Consider the following 20,483-nt stretch of genomic DNA (forward strand, 5'->3'; position numbering starts at 1 on the left):
GTAACACAGGCACAGCTCTCACAATACTGCGTGAAAGCGGTTGACCCCGAACTATATCGCACTCGAATACATACCCTTCCCTCCTACTCCCGTGAACTACTGCTATGTAGCGTCAAATGTCCGAACTAGCAATTGGCCGATACTGTACGACGGCCGGTACTGTACGACTCTCTCCTATATTCTAGCCTTCATCACATGCATGTTTTTCTTCCAAATATTGTCGATACTAGAAATGTTCTTAATAAAATTGTTATTTGATGCAAATTAGTTTACTCGGTAACGAAAATCGTAGCAAATATCCTTGTTCTTAACACATGTGAAAAATGAAATCATTGTAGCTTTTGCTTCAACTTCCTAAACTTTATTCTGAGAGAGCAGTAGGGGTTATCGTACTTAAAAGAGAAGAATTGTGATACAGTTAATATTTCTGTGATTATAGAAGAAGAGCCAGTTGGTCGAGTAGGCTGTGGCCAGAGCCCAAGATATATGAGCTGTAGCAAACTGATTGTATGATTCCCTGGAAAACCATAGTCAACCAAGCCGGCCTCCGTGGCGGAGTGGTTAGCACATCGCACTACAACGCCAGGGGTCCCAGGTTCGAATCACGGCCTGGGCATGGCTGTTTGTGAGTGTCCGTTCATCAATTTCATCATATCATCCCCATCGTAATTAGCCAAAAGTGTCAGAAAAGCGAAGTAAAATAAACCAAATCAAATCATAGTGAGCCATGATTATGAGCTTTTCTGCGATTGTTTCTCTCACCTTCATCGGAGTTCGAGACTTTATCGTTCATTTTCCAGCGACAATGTCACCTTTTCTGTAATTGAAATATAACCTACTGCTATAAATCTAATTTCATACTGGCATTTTATTTTAATTCTAATTCTTAGGAATCAGTTGTAATTAAGGGCTTCAGCACTTCAAATAATAATAACAACAACAACAACAACAACAACAACAACAACCCGTGAGGGCCAGGGGTTACGTACCGACTCCCGGCCTCACTCCCACATGCCTCAGCAGATGTTGGTGATCATCCAACCAGTTACGGGGTGACGTGTGGTCAGCACGACGAACCTCCAGTCGTCGTAGGTTTCCGTTATCGGGTTACGCTACTCATTCGTATCTCCCCAACTTTTTCACGATGGTGGGTGGCCACTAGTCTCATACATTGGCCGAAATCTCAGGAGAAAAGTTGTTACGATTTCCCCAGGGGACTCGAAACTTCACATAGGTAAACAAATTTGTGTTGAACAGTGAATTTTGTGTGTTGTATACACATTTCCAAAAACTTGGAAAAATGTTGCAGAATTATTTAGTAGTGTTATTTAATAGTCACATTTGTTCACATAATGTTTGAGAGCGCCGCCAGCTATGTAATTCGCAATAATAATGGCTGACGTGTGTAGAATTATGAAGGGAAAAGGAGCACAACGACTGTTGCGCCTAAGGCACCAGAGCCCAATGATCTGGCCAGAGAAAAAAAATAATTCTGTCACCAAATGATGAGAAATTGAACACGTCTACGTAACAGATTACATGTTCGATAGGTAAGAGTATATAAAGCATGGTATTGCTTCAGGGTTAAAATATTACTTAAAATATGCAGAAAGAACACAATTTTGGTTGTTTTAAGGATTGATTGATAAGACAATAATTTAGTACCAACCCGTGAGCGAAGAAAATTGATCAACGAAAAAGTAAACCTTTCTTAGTTGACAGCTTAATATGTCTCCAGTCAAGAATGTAAAAAAAAGTCAAGAAATCAACAAGTAGGTCAAGAAAGTCAAGATATTATGCCTATGGTCAATAATGTTTGCTATTATTTTACAGTATAGTGCAGGTGTTCCCAAACGTTTTAGTTTCACGGCACCCTTAGTGTTTCAAGATTCTTCCACGGTGCCAAAGTCAGAATGTAGGCCTATCTATCACTTGTAACGCTCTGTTAGTGTGGCTAGGTTGCTTGCCCTAAGTTAAAAAAACATTTCAAATTCAGAAACATTTTATGTGTAAAAAGTACTAAATAAGCACATGTTTGGAACAATCATATCATTGATTGAATTTACAATTGTAATTAGTAGGACAGGTGAGTCTAAAAACTATGAAGTAAGTGTCATTTCAGTGAAAATATTAGAACATTTCGCGGTGCCTCCCCTGAAAGCCAGCTACACACTTTGGGAATCACTGGTATAGTGAATTTACATTGTTACCTGTACTGGGATTTGATAAAATTGAATATTTGGAAATCTAAAATTGTATTGACTTGTGGTTAAGATTTGTGCACTTTGTTTCTTAAGAATTACATTCTTGCATGTGTGAAGTTTTGTAAATATATTAAATAATGTGGCCATTCCCGTCCAGGATGGGGTCTGAAGCATCAATTTTTGCATGCATTAATAATTAAAGTCTAAATCCCATGTTAAAATACAGCCTCAGTTTTCATCTTAACCAGCCTTGTAGTAGGGGTTTTTCATTCAATCAAAATATATATTTTCTTAATTTCTAACTGTTTCTAATAAGGGGCGAGTAAATAAATGTTAAGAAAAATGTAAATAGGGCCAAGAAAAAGAAAAGAAACGTCAAGAAAAAGTCATGAAAAGTCAAGAATTTTGGATTTTTTATTTTGGTAGATTTAATTTATACAGTGCAAAATATTAAAGTGACACAGAGAGTGATCCCAGTAGGTCCGCACTATATTTTGGTCTTTAAGTTCAGTGGTGTTAAAATAACATAAATAAATGTTTGCAATCAACAACACCTCTATTTCTCTCTCTATTTTTAAATCTATTTTGCTTTCTTGCCTCTGTCTCTCTCTATCTTCTTTACTGTCTGTTTCTACCTTCCTTCCTCTGTGTCTCAATTTCTATCCTTCTGTCTGTCTTCTCTCTCTCTCTCCTTTACTATCTCTTTCTTTCTGTCTTCTTTTCTCTGTGTCTATTTCTCTCTATCTCTCTATTTTACTAGCTGTGTTTCTCTATCTTCTTCCTTTCACTCTCTTTTTCTATACCGTATTTCACCGCATAAGCATCGCAGATTTTACACCATTTTTTTATGCAGAAATGTGTAGTGCGACCAGTATGCGAGGCTTTTTTTTAAAAAAAAATGTGCCGGTATTACCAGTACTTAATTTATTATTAGATAAACTGTCTTTGGTGCAAGATGATCGATTGATTTGGTGTTTTAAGTACACTTTATGCACAGTAAGGCTAATCGGGACTGGACCTACAGTTTAAAGTGGGATCCGAACCACTGTGCAATGTGCCTCTACCGGGTATCGAACCCCTTGATTACAAGGCGACGATGCTAAGGCTGCGCCATCGGCGAGGCCTCTTTGGTGCAAGATTAGGATGCACGGGATACTCGTGATTATTGGTTAATTTCTTTTTTTTAGAGTCGCTTTTCTGCCACTTTTATCTAATAGCGACTATGAAGATGAGTGATGATATGATGAAATTGATGGAGGGACACTCAGAAAGTACACATGTGATCAGGCCTGGATTCGAACCCGGCACTCCTGGCTTCGGAGTGCGCTGTGCTAACCACTCTGCCACGGAACTGACGAATTGAAACGAATAAAATTGCATTGTTGTGTTAAGTCCACTTTACGCACAGAGAGGCTAATCGCGACTGGACTTACAGTTTGAAGTGGGATCGGAACCATTGTGCAATGCGCCTCCACCGGGTTACTAACCTGGAACCCCTTGATTACAAGGCGAATACTTTACCATTATGCTATAGGGGAGGCCCAGGACTTAATACATGCGCGCGTGTGTAGCTATCTATATGCAATATTTATTTATTGAGAAAATTCCAGATACAGCACAAGTGGCCATTTTACACTGAAATTGTCAACAATGAAAAAGCAAAATCATAATAATAATAATAATAATTTAAAGTAACAAAATAATACAAAAATGAATAGCAAATGAACAAAAAATAAGTAAATGTAAGGGGAAGCTATTTGATACTCCCTCTGTCCCATAATTATTGTCCGGTACACTTTTGTTTGTTGTCCCATAATAATTGTCCGATATGCAAACTGTGACATTGGTGTATACAGAAGAAGAAAATGAAACACTGGAATGAGTCATGCAACGTTATTACTCAACTATCAGTACAAATTGGCCGATCAAGTATCCAAAAGAACATAAATAAAAAGTTACCATTTTGGCATACCGGACTATAATTATGGGACAGAGGGAGTATTATTTATAAACATTTCTTCTAATAGAAGACCGAAAACTCGGAGGAAAATATATTGATACTTGATGAGAGATCATTGTATTGTGTGGCAAATTATATATAAAGGCAAATTTAAAATAGTATGAATTGATTTATTTTCAAGTATCCCCGGATTGATCTTTTATCTTCTTCATCTTCCTTCCTTTCTCTCTCTCTCTCTCTCTTTTTCTCTTTTGCAGGTCTGGGTAACCAAAGCCAGATCTTTTGTAATCAGCGAAACCTTAACAAACACATCCCTTTCCCAAGATACGAACCTATGACCCCTGGCTCCGTGGCGCGTTACGCTAACTACCGCGACAGCTACCTGCGGAAAATTGGATGCAGTGTGGCGTAGAGGAAGCTGTAACTTTGGGGGACCCGTGATGTGGACACTCCACTCGACCGCCTTCTCCCGTCAGCCAATTTCTTTTACTGCGTCACAGACCATTTGAGCTTTCGTTTATTGCCTTCATGCGAAACAGCATGAGAAAATGCTGCACAGTTGGGCAGAGTTCGAGGGCCACACACTTCTTTCCATTGGGATCCAGAAGCGCGAGGTGTGATGGGTTTCTTTTGTCTTATTGGTCATCACGCCTAGCAGGCAGGGCTGTTAAAGTTCCAGGAATTGTAAAAAAGAAAATTCCGGTCCAGGAGAGAAAATCATCAAGCGTAAATGGGTTTTGGACCGTAAAGAAACTCTTTATTTGTAAAGTATTTTAATTCGGTCCAGGAACCTTTTTTCCGGATCAATTTAAATACGGTCCAGGAACCTTTTTACCGGATCCATTTAAATATGTCCCAGGAACTTTTTCTTTCCAATGAAACACGCAACGTGGACCGAATTAAAATTGTGCGAGAAAGAAAAGGTTCCGGTCCTGTTGCGGAACCCAATAGAACCCATTAGAATTTATGGGTCTTTGGACCTTTAGCAACCCTCTAGCAGGATCCTTGATTGGTTGATTTGTTTTTATTTTACTTAGAGTTTTGGCTAATCGCGAAGATGAGGATGAATAATGATAAGATAAAATTGATGAAGGGACAATCACAAGTGGAAATGGACAGCACAGAACACAAGCCCCACAGATGATTACACTGGCCGTGAGTGCATCGCCAGAGCCTCGTTAGCCTGCAAGAATGCAGTCCAGGGTGTACTACGTGGAAGTGAGGATGACATTTGGTTATCATCAGTTAACTGCACAGCTCAAAGACCTTCATCATACACACCAACAGGATAACAATCAACAAAATAATTGATTGTGTACAATTTTTTCGAGTTTATAAGATGCTGGTGCTTCCAATTAACCATCTAATCTGATTTCACCTGACTTCATGGGTTGTTTTGACACATTTAAAAATATCCGAAATTACTGCCATGAAATTCTAAACTAAGTAGGTACTACATCAACTATTTAAATAACAAATAGTTAATATGCACTATAGTTAAACTATAGAATGAAACCATGAAGTGAAAATATTATTTTGTATGAACCAACGTAAATTCAATGAAATGTAAACATAAGAGAATTATGATACAGAATGCTCTTGGATATGATTAAAAATTGTCATTTTGATACGTAAAAGAATAGTTTGATATTGAACACAACCAGTATTGTAATTAAAAATAATATACATCGCACCAGTGACGCATAGGAAATGAAAAGGAACACTAATTGGTTTTAACCTTCCACATTCAGCTTATTGTTCTTGGGTAATAGTACGGAATATATACATGATTTGTTTCTTTATTAATTGTAATAATGTTTATATTGTGATTCTATAAGACGCCAGATCCTCGTTAGTCTGCAACAATCCAGTCCCGGCTGTGAGTCCAGACGCCAGAGCCCCGTTAGTCTGCAATAATGCAGTCCAGGGTGTACAATAATATTACATGAATAGGAATATAAAGACCGTTTTAGAATATATATACAACGCACGTATTCATTATCTAGCTTACGTGTAGTTAAGATTGCCAAAATTTGGTAAAAACAACTGCCCTGGCAAGGAATTAACGTCAAATAGATAAAGTTTAGTTGAGAAAAAGTAAAGTTCCTGAGTAATATTTTATGCATATTATTATAAGAAGTAAGGTGCATAAATTTTCTTTGGTACAACAGTAAAACCTGTCTATCCCGGAACATGATGGTTCCGAGCAAAATTTTCCGTCTTAACAGTTTTCCTTCTTATACAGGGTTGACTTTAAATACAGTATAGAGCGCTGCAGGAAATAATGGAAAGACAGATTTTCATTTCGCATTACTTATAATGTAGAGTAATAATGCATGTACGTACATGAATAAAAATGTGATACAGTCGCAATAAGCATAGCAGAGATTACAATTATGTAACTATACATCATGTTGGTACACTTTTTACAGTATTATTCGAACATACAGTACGTACTTTTCGAACCCGGGACCCCTGGCGTCGTAGCGCGATGTTCATAGAAGGAAAGAGAAAGATTGAAAGGGAATAAGAGAGGTGAAGAAAGATTGAGATAAAAGTGAAGAAAAAGAAAGAAACAAAGAGAGATAACAAGAAAAATAGAAAGCTGACGAAAAAACAGAGGAGAAATAGACAAAGAAAGGTGGAGAAAGAGGGTAAGAGATGAAAGAATGAAACGGAATCGTAACAGCTATGAGTATTGTAGCGCATTCTTTCATATCGACAATGTTACCGATAAGCGAGTGGCAACTGAGGCGTGTTCCACCTACAGTATTGCATTGTTTTCTTGCGAGCGAAAAAAATAAAGGAAGAAACTTCGGTCTTACTGAGAATAAAAACATCTCGTTGGTCTTTAAATGGTGTTCCGTTTCCGCTTTAAGCAGGTCATTTTCAGGTATAAAATCGGCCCGTTCTGGGGACTTTTTTTTCCCGTATTTACAGGTTTCCTTCTTATAGAGGTTCCGGGATATGCAGTTTTTACTGTATTATTCAAAGCGGAATGATCCCAATTTAATCCTTGCTTTCCAGTAAGATCGGCGAAAATAAATAACCCTTAATTATACAAGTGCTGAAAAGTATATTTTCTTTATTTAATTTTAGAACTTGGCAAGCCTTTCGGGGGGGGGGGGGGACCCCCATAAATACGTCCTTGCTTGTGTACAAAGTGGAAGTGAGTTTGATCCTTGAGTGAAGTAACTTCTGAAGAGGCCACTCCCGACATCCCTTTCTCCGTTGGAAATCAAACTGTTCGGCCGCAGATGGTGGTGAGCAAAGTCATTCTTTGTTTTAACACGTGAGACTTTATGACACAGCAGTAGTTCGGGTGATTCATTTCGATGTGCGTTGTAAATCGGTTCTTAACATATCAATAACCACTGCGATTTTCACATTTTAGTTTTGTATACAAAGCGTTTTGTATATTTAACTCGCTCTAAGAACAAACTACACATATTCATTTGTCAACCCCGTCAAATCACTATCTTGCCCCCGATGTCCCATGTTCGAGTCCTGGCGTTGGCATCATTTGTGAGTTTCTTCATCATTTTCATTTAACCATCTCTCATCGTCGTCGACGCCTTGTAATCAAGGGGTCCCGGGTTCGATACCATACATAGGCACATATTGGTTCGGAACCTACTATAAACTGTAGGCTCAGTTGCGATTAGCATATCTGTGCATAAAGTTGACCTAGAATAAATTTTTAAAAACTTCAAACTTCATCTTTCATCCTCATCGTTGCGATTTGCTGAATAGGTAGAAAAGCAATGAAAAATACGAAATATAGCAGTATAGCAGTGTATTGTAACTAAACGCACGGTCATGTAAATAGGCGGCTAGGCAGAATTGCGCTGGTGCCATATATGGGAAAAGCAAAGCGGGAGCGGGACAAAAGTCGCTGGTTCCAGCGCACTATGTGGCAACGTCAACAGGACTGAGTTGCCTAGTTCGAGCGTGAGGGAACTTTTGTATCGTTCCTGACCTTTCGAGCAAATACTGTCTCACATGGATTACAAAGACCAACTCTACAACGAGATCACTCATTCTCTTAAACCTCCCAAAACGGGGTCGGGCTCCGACGTGGCAACAGCGCGAACTTCTGCCACCCGCCTATGCTCATTGTCGTGCGTTTAGTTAAACTTTTATTTATAGCTGCTGTGGGTTTGGATGAGTGGTTAAGGTGACGTACTTGTACTCCCGAGGTCAAGGATTCAAATACAAAGGCGAAAGATGGGACAGTACCTTTAACAAAAGCCACAGTTGTTTCCACATTACGTTTTCCTCCTTTCCTTCTTCGTCTTATACCAAGTCGCACTGAACTTTACGGTACAAATATGAGATATTAATTTGCCAACCAACTAATGTGAAGAAACCAGCCTTCCTTCCAAAATCGTGGATGCTTACCATCTTACGGACAGTGCTGTGGTCCCAAAATTTTCAGAGGGTATACTTTTAAGTTTCGTGAAACGTTACGCCTCGTAAGCCCCTTACCGTGACAAAAACAACTGTAATATTGTTAACTAAAATATTAAGACATTCTGACTTCGGTTAAAAGCTGAGGCTGTAAGGGGCACTCAGCACCCACAAGAACAAAACACAGGACAACACACACACACACACACACACACACACACACACACACACACACACACACACACACACACACACACACACACAGCCGTACGAAGATTATACTGGCCGTAGGTCCAGACTAGGGATGGCCAGATCCGGATCCTGACGGATCCGAAATCCGGATCCGGTTGGTTCCGGATCCTAAGGATCCGGATCCTAAAATTTTTCGGATCCGGAATTTTCAGATCCGGATCCAAAACTTTCGGATCCGGATCCAGTACTTTCGGGTCCGGATCCGGAAGTTTTGCATCTGGGTCCGTTTTGCCATCCCACATGAGCTTCTTTGGAAAGTGAGAATGTGTTTATAACACATTGTTACCTGCTAATATACACACACATATATATATATAATATACATACATACACACACATATATATATAGTGTGTGCGCGCGTGCGCGATTTGTAATTAATTAATACACTTACAAGGGAAGTCTAAGTCTCCCCCTCCGATTTCCATGAAACTTGGCAGGTGTATGGACGGAGGGGCCAAAGGAAGAAATACGTGTTTTTGTGTTTCAGCTAAAAAACGGTTTTAGGGGGAACCCCCCTCAAATGTCAAGATGAGGGGAAATTGAAGTGGGGATCCGACCCCGAAACCACGTAAATATGGCATAGGAAGAAACAGGGGACATAAGGGCCCTCTATACACCTGCCAAATTTCATGGAAATCGGAGGGGAACACAGGGGTCAGATTATCCCCACGTCAATTTGTCCTCGTATTGACATTTGAGGCGGGTTTTGCCCCCTAAAACATTTTTTTAGCCGAAACAAAAAAAACACGTATTTCTTCCTTTGGAGCCCTCTATAAACCTGCGAAATTTCATGAAAATCGGAGGGGGACACAGGGGTCAGATCCTTACTTCAATTTGTCCTTATCTTGACATTTGAGGGGAGGTTGTCCCCTAGAACAGATTTTTAGCCGAAACAAAAAAACACGTATTTCTTCCTTTGGGCCCCTCTATAAATCTGCCAAGTTTCATGGAAATCGAAGGGGGACACAGGGGTGAAATGCCCATTTAAATTTGTCCTCATATTGACATTTGAGGGGGGTTGCCCCTTAAAACATTTTTTTTAGCCGAAACAGAAAAACACGTATTTCTTCCTTTGGGCCCATTTATACACACACCTGCCAAGTTTCATGGAAATCGGAGGGGAACACAGGGGTCAAATGCCCACTTAAATTTGTCCTCATCTTGACATTTGAGAGTGGTTTTGCCCCCTAAAACAGTTTTCTAGCCGAAGTAAAAAAACGTATTTCTTCCTTTGGGCCCGTTTATACACACACCTGCCAAGTTTTGTGGAAATCGCAGGGGAACACAGGGGTCAGATCCTCACTTCAATTTGTCCTCCTCTTGACATTTGAGTGGGTTTTGCCGCGTAAAACAGTTTTTTTTTAGCTGAAACAAAAAAAAACCCACGTATTTCTTCCTTTGGGGCCCACTATACACCTGCCAAGTTTCATGGAAATCGGAGGGGGACACAGAGGTCAAATGCCCACTTAAATTTGTCCTCATATTGACATTTGAGTGGGGTTGCCCCCTAAAACAGTTTTTTAGCCGAAACAAAAAACACGTATTTCTTCCTTTGGGCCCGTTTATACACACACCTGCCAAGTATCATGGAAATCGGAGGGGGAAACAGGAGTCAGATACTCACTTCAATTTGTCCTCATCTTGACATTTGAGGGGGTTGCCCCCTAAAACCGATTTTAGCTGAAACAAAAAAAAACACGTATTTCTTCCATTGGGCCCCACTATACACCTGCCAAGTTTCATGGAAATAGGAGGGGGACACTTAGATAACCTCCCTTGTTAGTCTTACACTTTGTAATTATATAACACTGCATATATTATAATGTTTTATTTTAATTTGTAAAACTGTAACTGTAGAACAATTGTATAAGTTTTGTATAACATTTCTATCTTTTTATATGTGTTAAAGGTTTCATCCTGGAATGGAATGTCTCACATTTATGTGTGTTTTCATTTCCAATACATTCGAATGAATACATATTCGTTTCAATGGCATTTACAAAATCATCTCTCACATTTTATGTTAAAGAAGTAACATTATTTTTGTGCACGAGTGTGTTAGCCGATGCGTAGCAAAGTATTTTAGGAACAACACTTGAAAAAAATTCTTGTAGGACTAACTAATGAAAAATGTCTTCGTAATCAAAGATCATAATACCTTTTAAGATGTGGTAATATTAATGAGTAGAAAGAAAGCTAAAGGAAGCAAGTAAATTAAAGTGATATACAATTACAAATTGTTTCCGACTCGATAGTGAATTATGTTTCGTGGTTTTTGTGTGAAGACAGCAAATTTTGAATCAGCAGATTACAATAATTTATAGTTAGTGTATGAAAACATGTATAGAATAGAAGATTTTCGTAACTGATTGGAATTTTGTGGACAATCACCTTTATGGCGTCTGTAAGGGGGTGTGTTCACCGTTGCGCTCAGCGTAATTGGGCGGTACTTGCTACACTTTCAATACATTTGTTTATCCTTGGTGTAAATTCAACAAATCACTACATTAAAAGGGACCTAGAGCGTTTTAATTCTCAAAAAAACCAAGACACTTACTATGCTCAACGTAATCCAGATTTACATGGTAATAGGTATCACTATGATTGGGATTCGAGAACAACAGAAAGACCCTTTTCTGGTGTGTTATCTGGTTGGAGATCAGATTTACAAGGAAGAAATCGAACTGACTGGGAAAGACTGGATAGATTTGTTAGTGTTTCAACCGCTCAAGGTGAAATCCAGGGATTTCGCGTTTATTTATATGATAACCCCCATCCCGAGTATACGTACCGCCCTGACCCACATATTGTGGAAAGAATACATGCGAATGTGAGTGTTTTTCTCGGAATTCCGTATGCTCAGCCACCAGTAGAAGAAGCAAGATTCAGACCACCTCGATACCATCCAGGATGGAAGACACACAATGCATATGATTATGGACCAGCATGCCCACAGCCAATACAGTACATTGGTGTCAGAAGAGGGATCCGCAAAATGGACGAAGATTGCCTGTATCTCAATGTCTTCACTCCAACGACTACATCAGGCCTAGCATCGAAGTACCCTGTCATGGTTTATATTCACGGAGGGGATTTCTACAAAGGAGCATCAAATACATTCCCTGCTCACATGATGACTGCCTTTTATGATGTTGTGGTTGTAACCTTGAATTACAGACTTGGTGTTTTAGGATTTCTCAGCACTGGAGATGAAAATTCACCAGGCAATTATGGTATCCTAGATCAGGCAATGGCTTTGCATTGGATTTACAACAACATTGAATACTTCAATGGCAACAGAGATCTCATTACATTGTTTGGCCCTGGGGCAGGTGCAGCATCGGCAGGCCTTCTCATGGTTGCTCCCCGTTCAAGGAATTTTGTAAAAAGAGTTATTGCGCAGAGTGGGTCAGCTTTGGCTGATTGGGCACTTATTGTGGACAAGTACAGAGCTCAAAACACAAGCAGAGTCTATGCAGAAAAAATGGGCTGCAGCATTGAATCATCATGGAAAATAGTTGGCTGCCTGAAACATAGGTCTTTCCATGAACTAGCAAATACTGAAATTCAGCCAGATTTGGGCACTATTCCGTGGGGTCCTGTGCTTGATGTGAACGTCACAATACCCAGTGATGATTGGTACCAAGGAGGAGGAAGGGAGTTGGATCTGGTGAGAGAGGCTTGCAGGGGAGTTGGTCTTGAGTTTTGGGAGAGAACAGGAGAGTGGTTCTGGAGTAAGAGGAAGGGGGTTTTGAGTTTTGGAGAGAGGAGTGCAGCGAAGCTGTGTGAGATTTTAAGAGGCGAACTGAACTTCAGCAAGCGAGTGACAGTTATTTTAGAAACTCTTCGGTCCACGCTTCCAAAAAGAGAGAGACAGGTAATATACTTTTAATGCCATCCTTTGCCAATGCAGGCTTAAGGTCATTGTAACCCAAATCTAGAGAGTTGCCATTCTATAAAGTGTTATGTAAATTTAAGTGCATTCAGGTACCTCCTGCAGTATGCAGATGCAGCCAAGCGAGAGCTTACGAGCTACCGCTAACCCCCAATAGAATAATTACTTTTATCTAAAAGGCCCAGGTTTGATCCCCGAACCTTCCTTCTGTTCACCTGCGTCTCAATGCGTCTCAATAAAAATATCCGAAATTACTGCCATGAAATTCTAAACTAAGTAGGTACTACATCAACTATTTAAATAACAAATAGTTAATATGCACTATAGTTAAACTATAGAATGAAACCATGAAGTGAAAATATTATTTTGTATGAACCAACGTAAATTCAATGAAATGTAAACATAAGAGAATTATGATACAGAATGCTCTTGGATATGATTAAAAATTGTCATTTTGATACGTAAAAGAATAGTTTGATATTGAACACAACCAGTATTGTAATTAAAAATAATATACATCGCACCAGTGACGCATAGGAAATGAAAAGGAACACTAATTGGTTTTAACCTTCCACATTCAGCTTATTGTTCTTGGGTAATAGTACGGAATATATACATGATTTGTTTCTTTATTAATTGTAATAATGTTTATATTGTGATTCTATAAGACGCCAGATCCTCGTTAGTCTGCAACAATCCAGTCCCGGCTGTGAGTCCAGACGCCAGAGCCCCGTTAGTCTGCAATAATGCAGTCCAGGGTGTACAATAATATTACATGAATAGGAATATAAAGACCGTTTTAGAATATATATACAACGCACGTATTCATTATCTAGCTTACGTGTAGTTAAGATTGCCAAAATTTGGTAAAAACAACTGCCCTGGCAAGGAATTAACGTCAAATAGATAAAGTTTAGTTGAGAAAAAGTAAAGTTCCTGAGTAATATTTTATGCATATTATTATAAGAAGTAAGGTGCATAAATTTTCTTTGGTACAACAGTAAAACCTGTCTATCCCGGAACATGATGGTTCCGAGCAAAATTTTCCGTCTTAACAGTTTTCCTTCTTATACAGGGTTGACTTTAAATACAGTATAGAGCGCTGCAGGAAATAATGGAAAGACAGATTTTCATTTCGCATTACTTATAATGTAGAGTAATAATGCATGTACGTACATGAATAAAAATGTGATACAGTCGCAATAAGCATAGCAGAGATTACAATTATGTAACTATACATCATGTTGGTACACTTTTTACAGTATTATTCGAACATACAGTACGTACTTTTCGAACCCGGGACCCCTGGCGTCGTAGCGCGATGTTCATAGAAGGAAAGAGAAAGATTGAAAGGGAATAAGAGAGGTGAAGAAAGATTGAGATAAAAGTGAAGAAAAAGAAAGAAACAAAGAGAGATAACAAGAAAAATAGAAAGCTGACGAAAAAACAGAGGAGAAATAGACAAAGAAAGGTGGAGAAAGAGGGTAAGAGATGAAAGAATGAAACGGAATCGTAACAGCTATGAGTATTGTAGCGCATTCTTTCATATCGACAATGTTACCGATAAGCGAGTGGCAACTGAGGCGTGTTCCACCTACAGTATTGCATTGTTTTCTTGCGAGCGAAAAAAATAAAGGAAGAAACTTCGGTCTTACTGAGAATAAAAACATCTCGTTGGTCTTTAAATGGTGTTCCGTTTCCGCTTTAAGCAGGTCATTTTCAGGTATAAAATCGGCCCGTTCTGGGGACTTTTTTTTCCCGTATTTACAGGTTTCCTTCTTATAGAGGTTCCGGGATATGCAGTTTTTACTGTATTATTCAAAGCGGAATGATCCCAATTTAATCCTTGCTTTCCAGTAAGATCGGCGAAAATAAATAACCCTTAATTATACAAGTGCTGAAAAGTATATTTTCTTTATTTAATTTTAGAACTTGGCAAGCCTTTCGGGGGGGGGGGGACCCCCATAAATACGTCCTTGCTTGTGTACAAAGTGGAAGTGAGTTTGATCCTTGAGTGAAGTAACTTCTGAAGAGGCCACTCCCGACATCCCTTTCTCCGTTGGAAATCAAACTGTTCGGCCGCAGATGGTGGTGAGCAAAGTCATTCTTTGTTTTAACACGTGAGACTTTATGACACAGCAGTAGTTCGGGTGATTCATTTCGATGTGCGTTGTAAATCGGTTCTTAACATATCAATAACCACTGCGATTTTCACATTTTAGTTTTGTATACAAAGCGTTTTGTATATTTAACTCGCTCTAAGAACAAACTACACATATTCATTTGTCAACCCCGTCAAATCACTATCTTGCCCCCGATGTCCCATGTTCGAGTCCTGGCGTTGGCATCATTTGTGAGTTTCTTCATCATTTTCATTTAACCATCTCTCATCGTCGTCGACGCCTTGTAATCAAGGGGTCCCGGGTTCGATACCATACATAGGCACATATTGGTTCGGAACCTACTATAAACTGTAGGTTCAGTTGCGATTAGCATATCTGTGCATAAAGTTGACCTAGAATAAATTTTTAAAAACTTCAAACTTCATCTTTCATCCTCATCGTTGCGATTTGCTGAATAGGTAGAAAAGCAATGAAAAATACGAAATATAGCAGTATAGCAGTGTATTGTAACTAAACGCACGGTCATGTAAATAGGCGGCTAGGCAGAATTGCGCTGGTGCCATATATGGGAAAAGCAAAGCGGGAGCGGGACAAAAGTCGCTGGTTCCAGCGCACTATGTGGCAACGTCAACAGGACTGAGTTGCCTAGTTCGAGCGTGAGGGAACTTTTGTATCGTTCCTGACCTTTCGAGCAAATACTGTCTCACATGGATTACAAAGACCAACTCTACAACGAGATCACTCATTCTCTTAAACCTCCCAAAACGGGGTCGGGCTCCGACGTGGCAACAGCGCGAACTTCTGCCACCCGCCTATGCTCATTGTCGTGCGTTTAGTTAAACTTTTATTTATAGCTGCTGTGGGTTTGGATGAGTGGTTAAGGTGACGTACTTGTACTCCCGAGGTCAAGGATTCAAATACAAAGGCGAAAGATGGGACAGTACCTTTAACAAAAGCCACAGTTGTTTCCACATTACGTTTTCCTCCTTTCCTTCTTCGTCTTATACCAAGTCGCACTGAACTTTACGGTACAAATATGAGATATTAATTTGCCAACCAACTAATGTGAAGAAACCAGCCTTCCTTCCAAAATCGTGGATGCTTACCATCTTACGGACAGTGCTGTGGTCCCAAAATTTTCAGAGGGTATACTTTTAAGTTTCGTGAAACGTTACGCCTCGTAAGCCCCTTACCGTGACTAAAACAACTGTAATATTGTTAACTAAAATATTAAGACATTCTGACTTCGGTTAAAAGCTGAGGCTGTAAGGGGCACTCAGCACCCACAAGAACAAAACACAGGACAACACACACACACACACACACACACACACACACACACACACACACACACACACACACACACACAGCCGTACGAAGATTATACTGGCCGTAGGTCCAGACTAGGGATGGCCAGATCCGGATCCTGACGGATCCGAAATCCGGATCCGGTTGGTTCCGGATCCTAAGGATCCGGATCCTAAAATTTTTCGGATCCGGAATTTTCAGATCCGGATCCAAAACTTTCGGATCCGGATCCAGTACTTTCGGGTCCGGATCCGGAAGTTTTGCATCTGGGTCCGTTTTGCCATCCCACATGAGCTTCTTTGGAAAGTGAGAATGTGTTTATAACACATTGTTACCTGCTAATATACACACATATATATATATATAATATACATACATACACACACATATATATATAGTGTGTGCGCGCGTGCGCGATTTGTAATTAATTAATACACTTACAAGGGAAGTCTAAGTCTCCCCCTCCGATTTCCATGAAACTTGGCAGGTGTATGGACGGAGGGGCCAAAGGAAGAAATACGTGTTTTTGTGTTTCAGCTAAAAAACGGTTTTAGGGGGAACCCCCCTCAAATGTCAAGATGAGGGGAAATTGAAGTGGGGATCCGACCCCGAAACCACGTAAATATGGCATAGGAAGAAACAGGGGACATAAGGGCCCTCTATACACCTGCCAAATTTCATGGAAATCGGAGGGGAACACAGGGGTCAGATTATCCCCACGTCAATTTGTCCTCGTATTGACATTTGAGGCGGGTTTTGCCCCCTAAAACATTTTTTTAGCCGAAACAAAAAAAACACGTATTTCTTCCTTTGGAGCCCTCTATAAACCTGCGAAATTTCATGAAAATCGGAGGGGGACACAGGGGTCAGATCCTTACTTCAATTTGTCCTTATCTTGACATTTGAGGGGAGGTTGTCCCCTAGAACAGATTTTTAGCCGAAACAAAAAAACACGTATTTCTTCCTTTGGGCCCCTCTATAAATCTGCCAAGTTTCATGGAAATCGAAGGGGGACACAGGGGTGAAATGCCCATTTAAATTTGTCCTCATATTGACATTTGAGGGGGGTTGCCCCTTAAAACATTTTTTTTAGCCGAAACAGAAAAACACGTATTTCTTCCTTTGGGCCCATTTATACACACACCTGCCAAGTTTCATGGAAATCGGAGGGGAACACAGGGGTCAAATGCCCACTTAAATTTGTCCTCATCTTGACATTTGAGAGTGGTTTTGCCCCCTAAAACAGTTTTCTAGCCGAAGTAAAAAAACGTATTTCTTCCTTTGGGCCCGTTTATACACACACCTGCCAAGTTTTGTGGAAATCGCAGGGGAACACAGGGGTCAGATCCTCACTTCAATTTGTCCTCCTCTTGACATTTGAGTGGGTTTTGCCGCGTAAAACCGTTTTTTTTTAGCTGAAACAAAAAAAAAACCACGTATTTCTTCCTTTGGGGCCCACTATACACCTGCCAAGTTTCATGGAAATCGGAGGGGGACACAGAGGTCAAATGCCCACTTAAATTTGTCCTCATATTGACATTTGAGTGGGGTTGCCCCCTAAAACAGTTTTTTAGCCGAAACAAAAAACACGTATTTCTTCCTTTGGGCCCGTTTATACACACACCTGCCAAGTATCATGGAAATCGGAGGGGGAAACAGGAGTCAGATACTCACTTCAATTTGTCCTCATCTTGACATTTGAGGGGGTTGCCCCCTAAAACCGATTTTAGCTGAAACAAAAAAAAACACGTATTTCTTCCATTGGGCCCCACTATACACCTGCCAAGTTTCATGGAAATAGGAGGGGGACACTTAGATAACCTCCCTTGTTAGTCTTACACTTTGTAATTATATAACACTGCATATATTATAATGTTTTATTTTAATTTGTAAAACTGTAACTGTAGAACAATTGTATAAGTTTTGTATAACATTTCTATCTTTTTATATGTGTTAAAGGTTTCATCCTGGAATGGAATGTCTCACATTTATGTGTGTTTTCATTTCCAATACATTCGAATGAATACATATTCGTTTCAATGGCATTTACAAAATCATCTCTCACATTTTATGTTAAAGAAGTAACATTATTTTTGTGCACGAGTGTGTTAGCCGATGCGTAGCAAAGTATTTTAGGAACAACACTTGAAAAAAATTCTTGTAGGACTAACTAATGAAAAATGTCTTCGTAATCAAAGATCATAATACCTTTTAAGATGTGGTAATATTAATGGGATTGAGATACGAAACTCTCGGATCCGGATTTTCGGATCCGGAACTTATGGTTCCGGGACCAGATCCGAAACTTTCGGATTCGGATCCGGATCCGTAAGTTCCGGATCTGGATCCGAATCCGAGAGTTTCGTATCTCAATCCCAGTATAATATTAACACACCTTAAAAGGTATTATGATCTTTGATTACAAAGAAATTTTTCATTAGTTAGTCCTACAATAATTTTTTTCAAGTGTTGTTCCTAACATACTTTGCTACGCATCGGCTAACACACTCTTGCACAAAAATAATATTACTTGTTTAACATAAAATGTCAGAGGTGATTTTGGAAATGCCATTGAAACGAATATGTATTCATTCGAATGTATTGGAAATGAAAACACACATAAATGTGAGACATTCCATTCCAGGATGAAACCTTTAACACATATAACAAGATAGAAATGTTATACAAAAATTACACAATTGTTCTACAGTTACAGTTTTACAAATTAAAATAAAACATTATAATATATGCAGTGTTATATAATTACAACAAGGGAGGTTATCTAAGTGTCCCCCTCCGATTTCCATGAAACTTGGCAGGTGTATAGTGGGGCCCAATGGAAGAAATACGTGTTTTTTTTGTTTCAGCTAAAAACGGTTTTAGGGGACAAAACCCCCTCAAATGTCAAGATGATCACAAATTGAAGTGAGGATCTGACCCCTGTGTCCCCCTCCGATTTCCATGATACTTGGCAGGTGTGTGTATAAACGGGCCCAAATGAAGAAATACTTTTTTTGTTTCGGCTGAAAAACTGTTTTAGGGGGCAACCCCCTCAAATGTCAATATGAGGAAAAATTTAAGTGGACATTTGACCTATGTGTCCCCCTCCGATTTCCATGAAACTTGGGAGGTGTATAGTGGGGCTCAAAGGGAGAAATACGTTTTTTTTTGTTTCAACTATAAAACGGTTTTACAGATAAAAACCCACTCAATTGTCAAGATGAGGACAAATTGAAGTGGGGATCTGACTCCTGTGTCCCCCTCCGATTTCTATGAAACGTGGCAGGTGTATAGAGGGGCCCAAAGGAAGAAATACGTGTTTTTTTTTGTTTCGGCTAAAAAACTGTTTAGGGGGAAAAACCAGCTTCAAATATCAAGATGAGGACAAATTGACGTGGGGATCTGACCCCTGTGTCCCCCTCCGATTCCCATGAAATTTGACAGGTGTACAGAGAGGCCCTATGCCCCCTGTTTCTTCCTATGCTATATTTACGTGGTTTCGGGGTCGGATCCACACTTCAATTCCTCCTCATCTTGACATTTAAGGGGGGCTCTATACACCTGCCAAGTTTCATGGAAATCGGAGTGGCACACAGGGGTCAGATCCCCGCGTCAATTTGTCTTCGTTTTGACTTTTGAGTGGGTTTTGCCCCCTAAAACATTTTTTTTTTAGCTGAAACACAAAACACGTATTTCTTCCTTTGGCCCCTCCATACACCTGCCAAGTTTCAAGGAAATCGGAGGGGGAGACTTAGACCTCCCTTGTAAGTGTATTAATTAATTACAAATCGCGCACGCGCGCGCACACACTATATATATATATATATATATATATATATATATATATGTGTGTGTGTGTGTGTGTATGTATGTATATTATATATAAGTATATTACCAGGTAACAATATGTTATAAACACATTCTTACTTTCCAAAGAAGCGCATGTGGGATGGCCAAACGGATCCGGATCTGAAAGTTCTGGATCCGAAAGTACCGTATCCGGATCCGGATCTGAATATTCCGGATCCGCGGATCCGGATCCGGATTTCGGATCCGCCAGGATCCGGATCTGGCCATCCGTAATCCAGATCCGAAACTTTCGGATCCGGATCCAGATCCGAAACTCTCGGATCCGGAATTTTCGGATCCGGATCCAGATCCGTAACTTTGGATCCAGACGCCAGAGCCTCGTTAGTCTGCAAAATGCAGTCCAGGGTGTACTACGTGGAAGTAAGGTTGCCATTTAGGCGTACTATATGGGCAACGCCTTACACCCCGGAACAGATCTTTCAACAAATCAGAAAATACCCTCTCTATCAGCATCAACACA

General features: G+C 39.8%; 1 protein-coding gene across 1 annotated transcript; it reads left to right on the forward strand.

The window, feature by feature from the left end:
* Window positions 1-11,048: 11,048 nt before the first annotated feature.
* On the forward strand, window positions 11,049-12,719 carry LOC145984327 (neuroligin-2-like). Its single transcript, XM_083117980.1, has one exon. It carries the CDS (start codon window positions 11,223-11,225, stop codon window positions 12,717-12,719), a length of 1,497 nt encoding a protein of 498 aa, XP_082974106.1. The 5' UTR covers window positions 11,049-11,222.
* The last annotated feature ends 7,764 nt before the right edge of the window (window positions 12,720-20,483 follow it).

This window comes from Lepisma saccharinum, chromosome 2 (genome assembly GCF_977018435.1).
Source record: "Lepisma saccharinum chromosome 2, izLepSacc3.1, whole genome shotgun sequence".
Taxonomy (NCBI): Eukaryota; Metazoa; Arthropoda; class Insecta; order Zygentoma; family Lepismatidae; genus Lepisma; species Lepisma saccharinum.

Bases quoted from the DNA above. Each gene is read 5' to 3' on its own strand.
- LOC145984327 (XM_083117980.1), top strand. From the start codon at position 11,223: ATGGCGTCTGTAAGGGGGTGTGTTCACCGTTGCGCTCAGCGTAATTGG.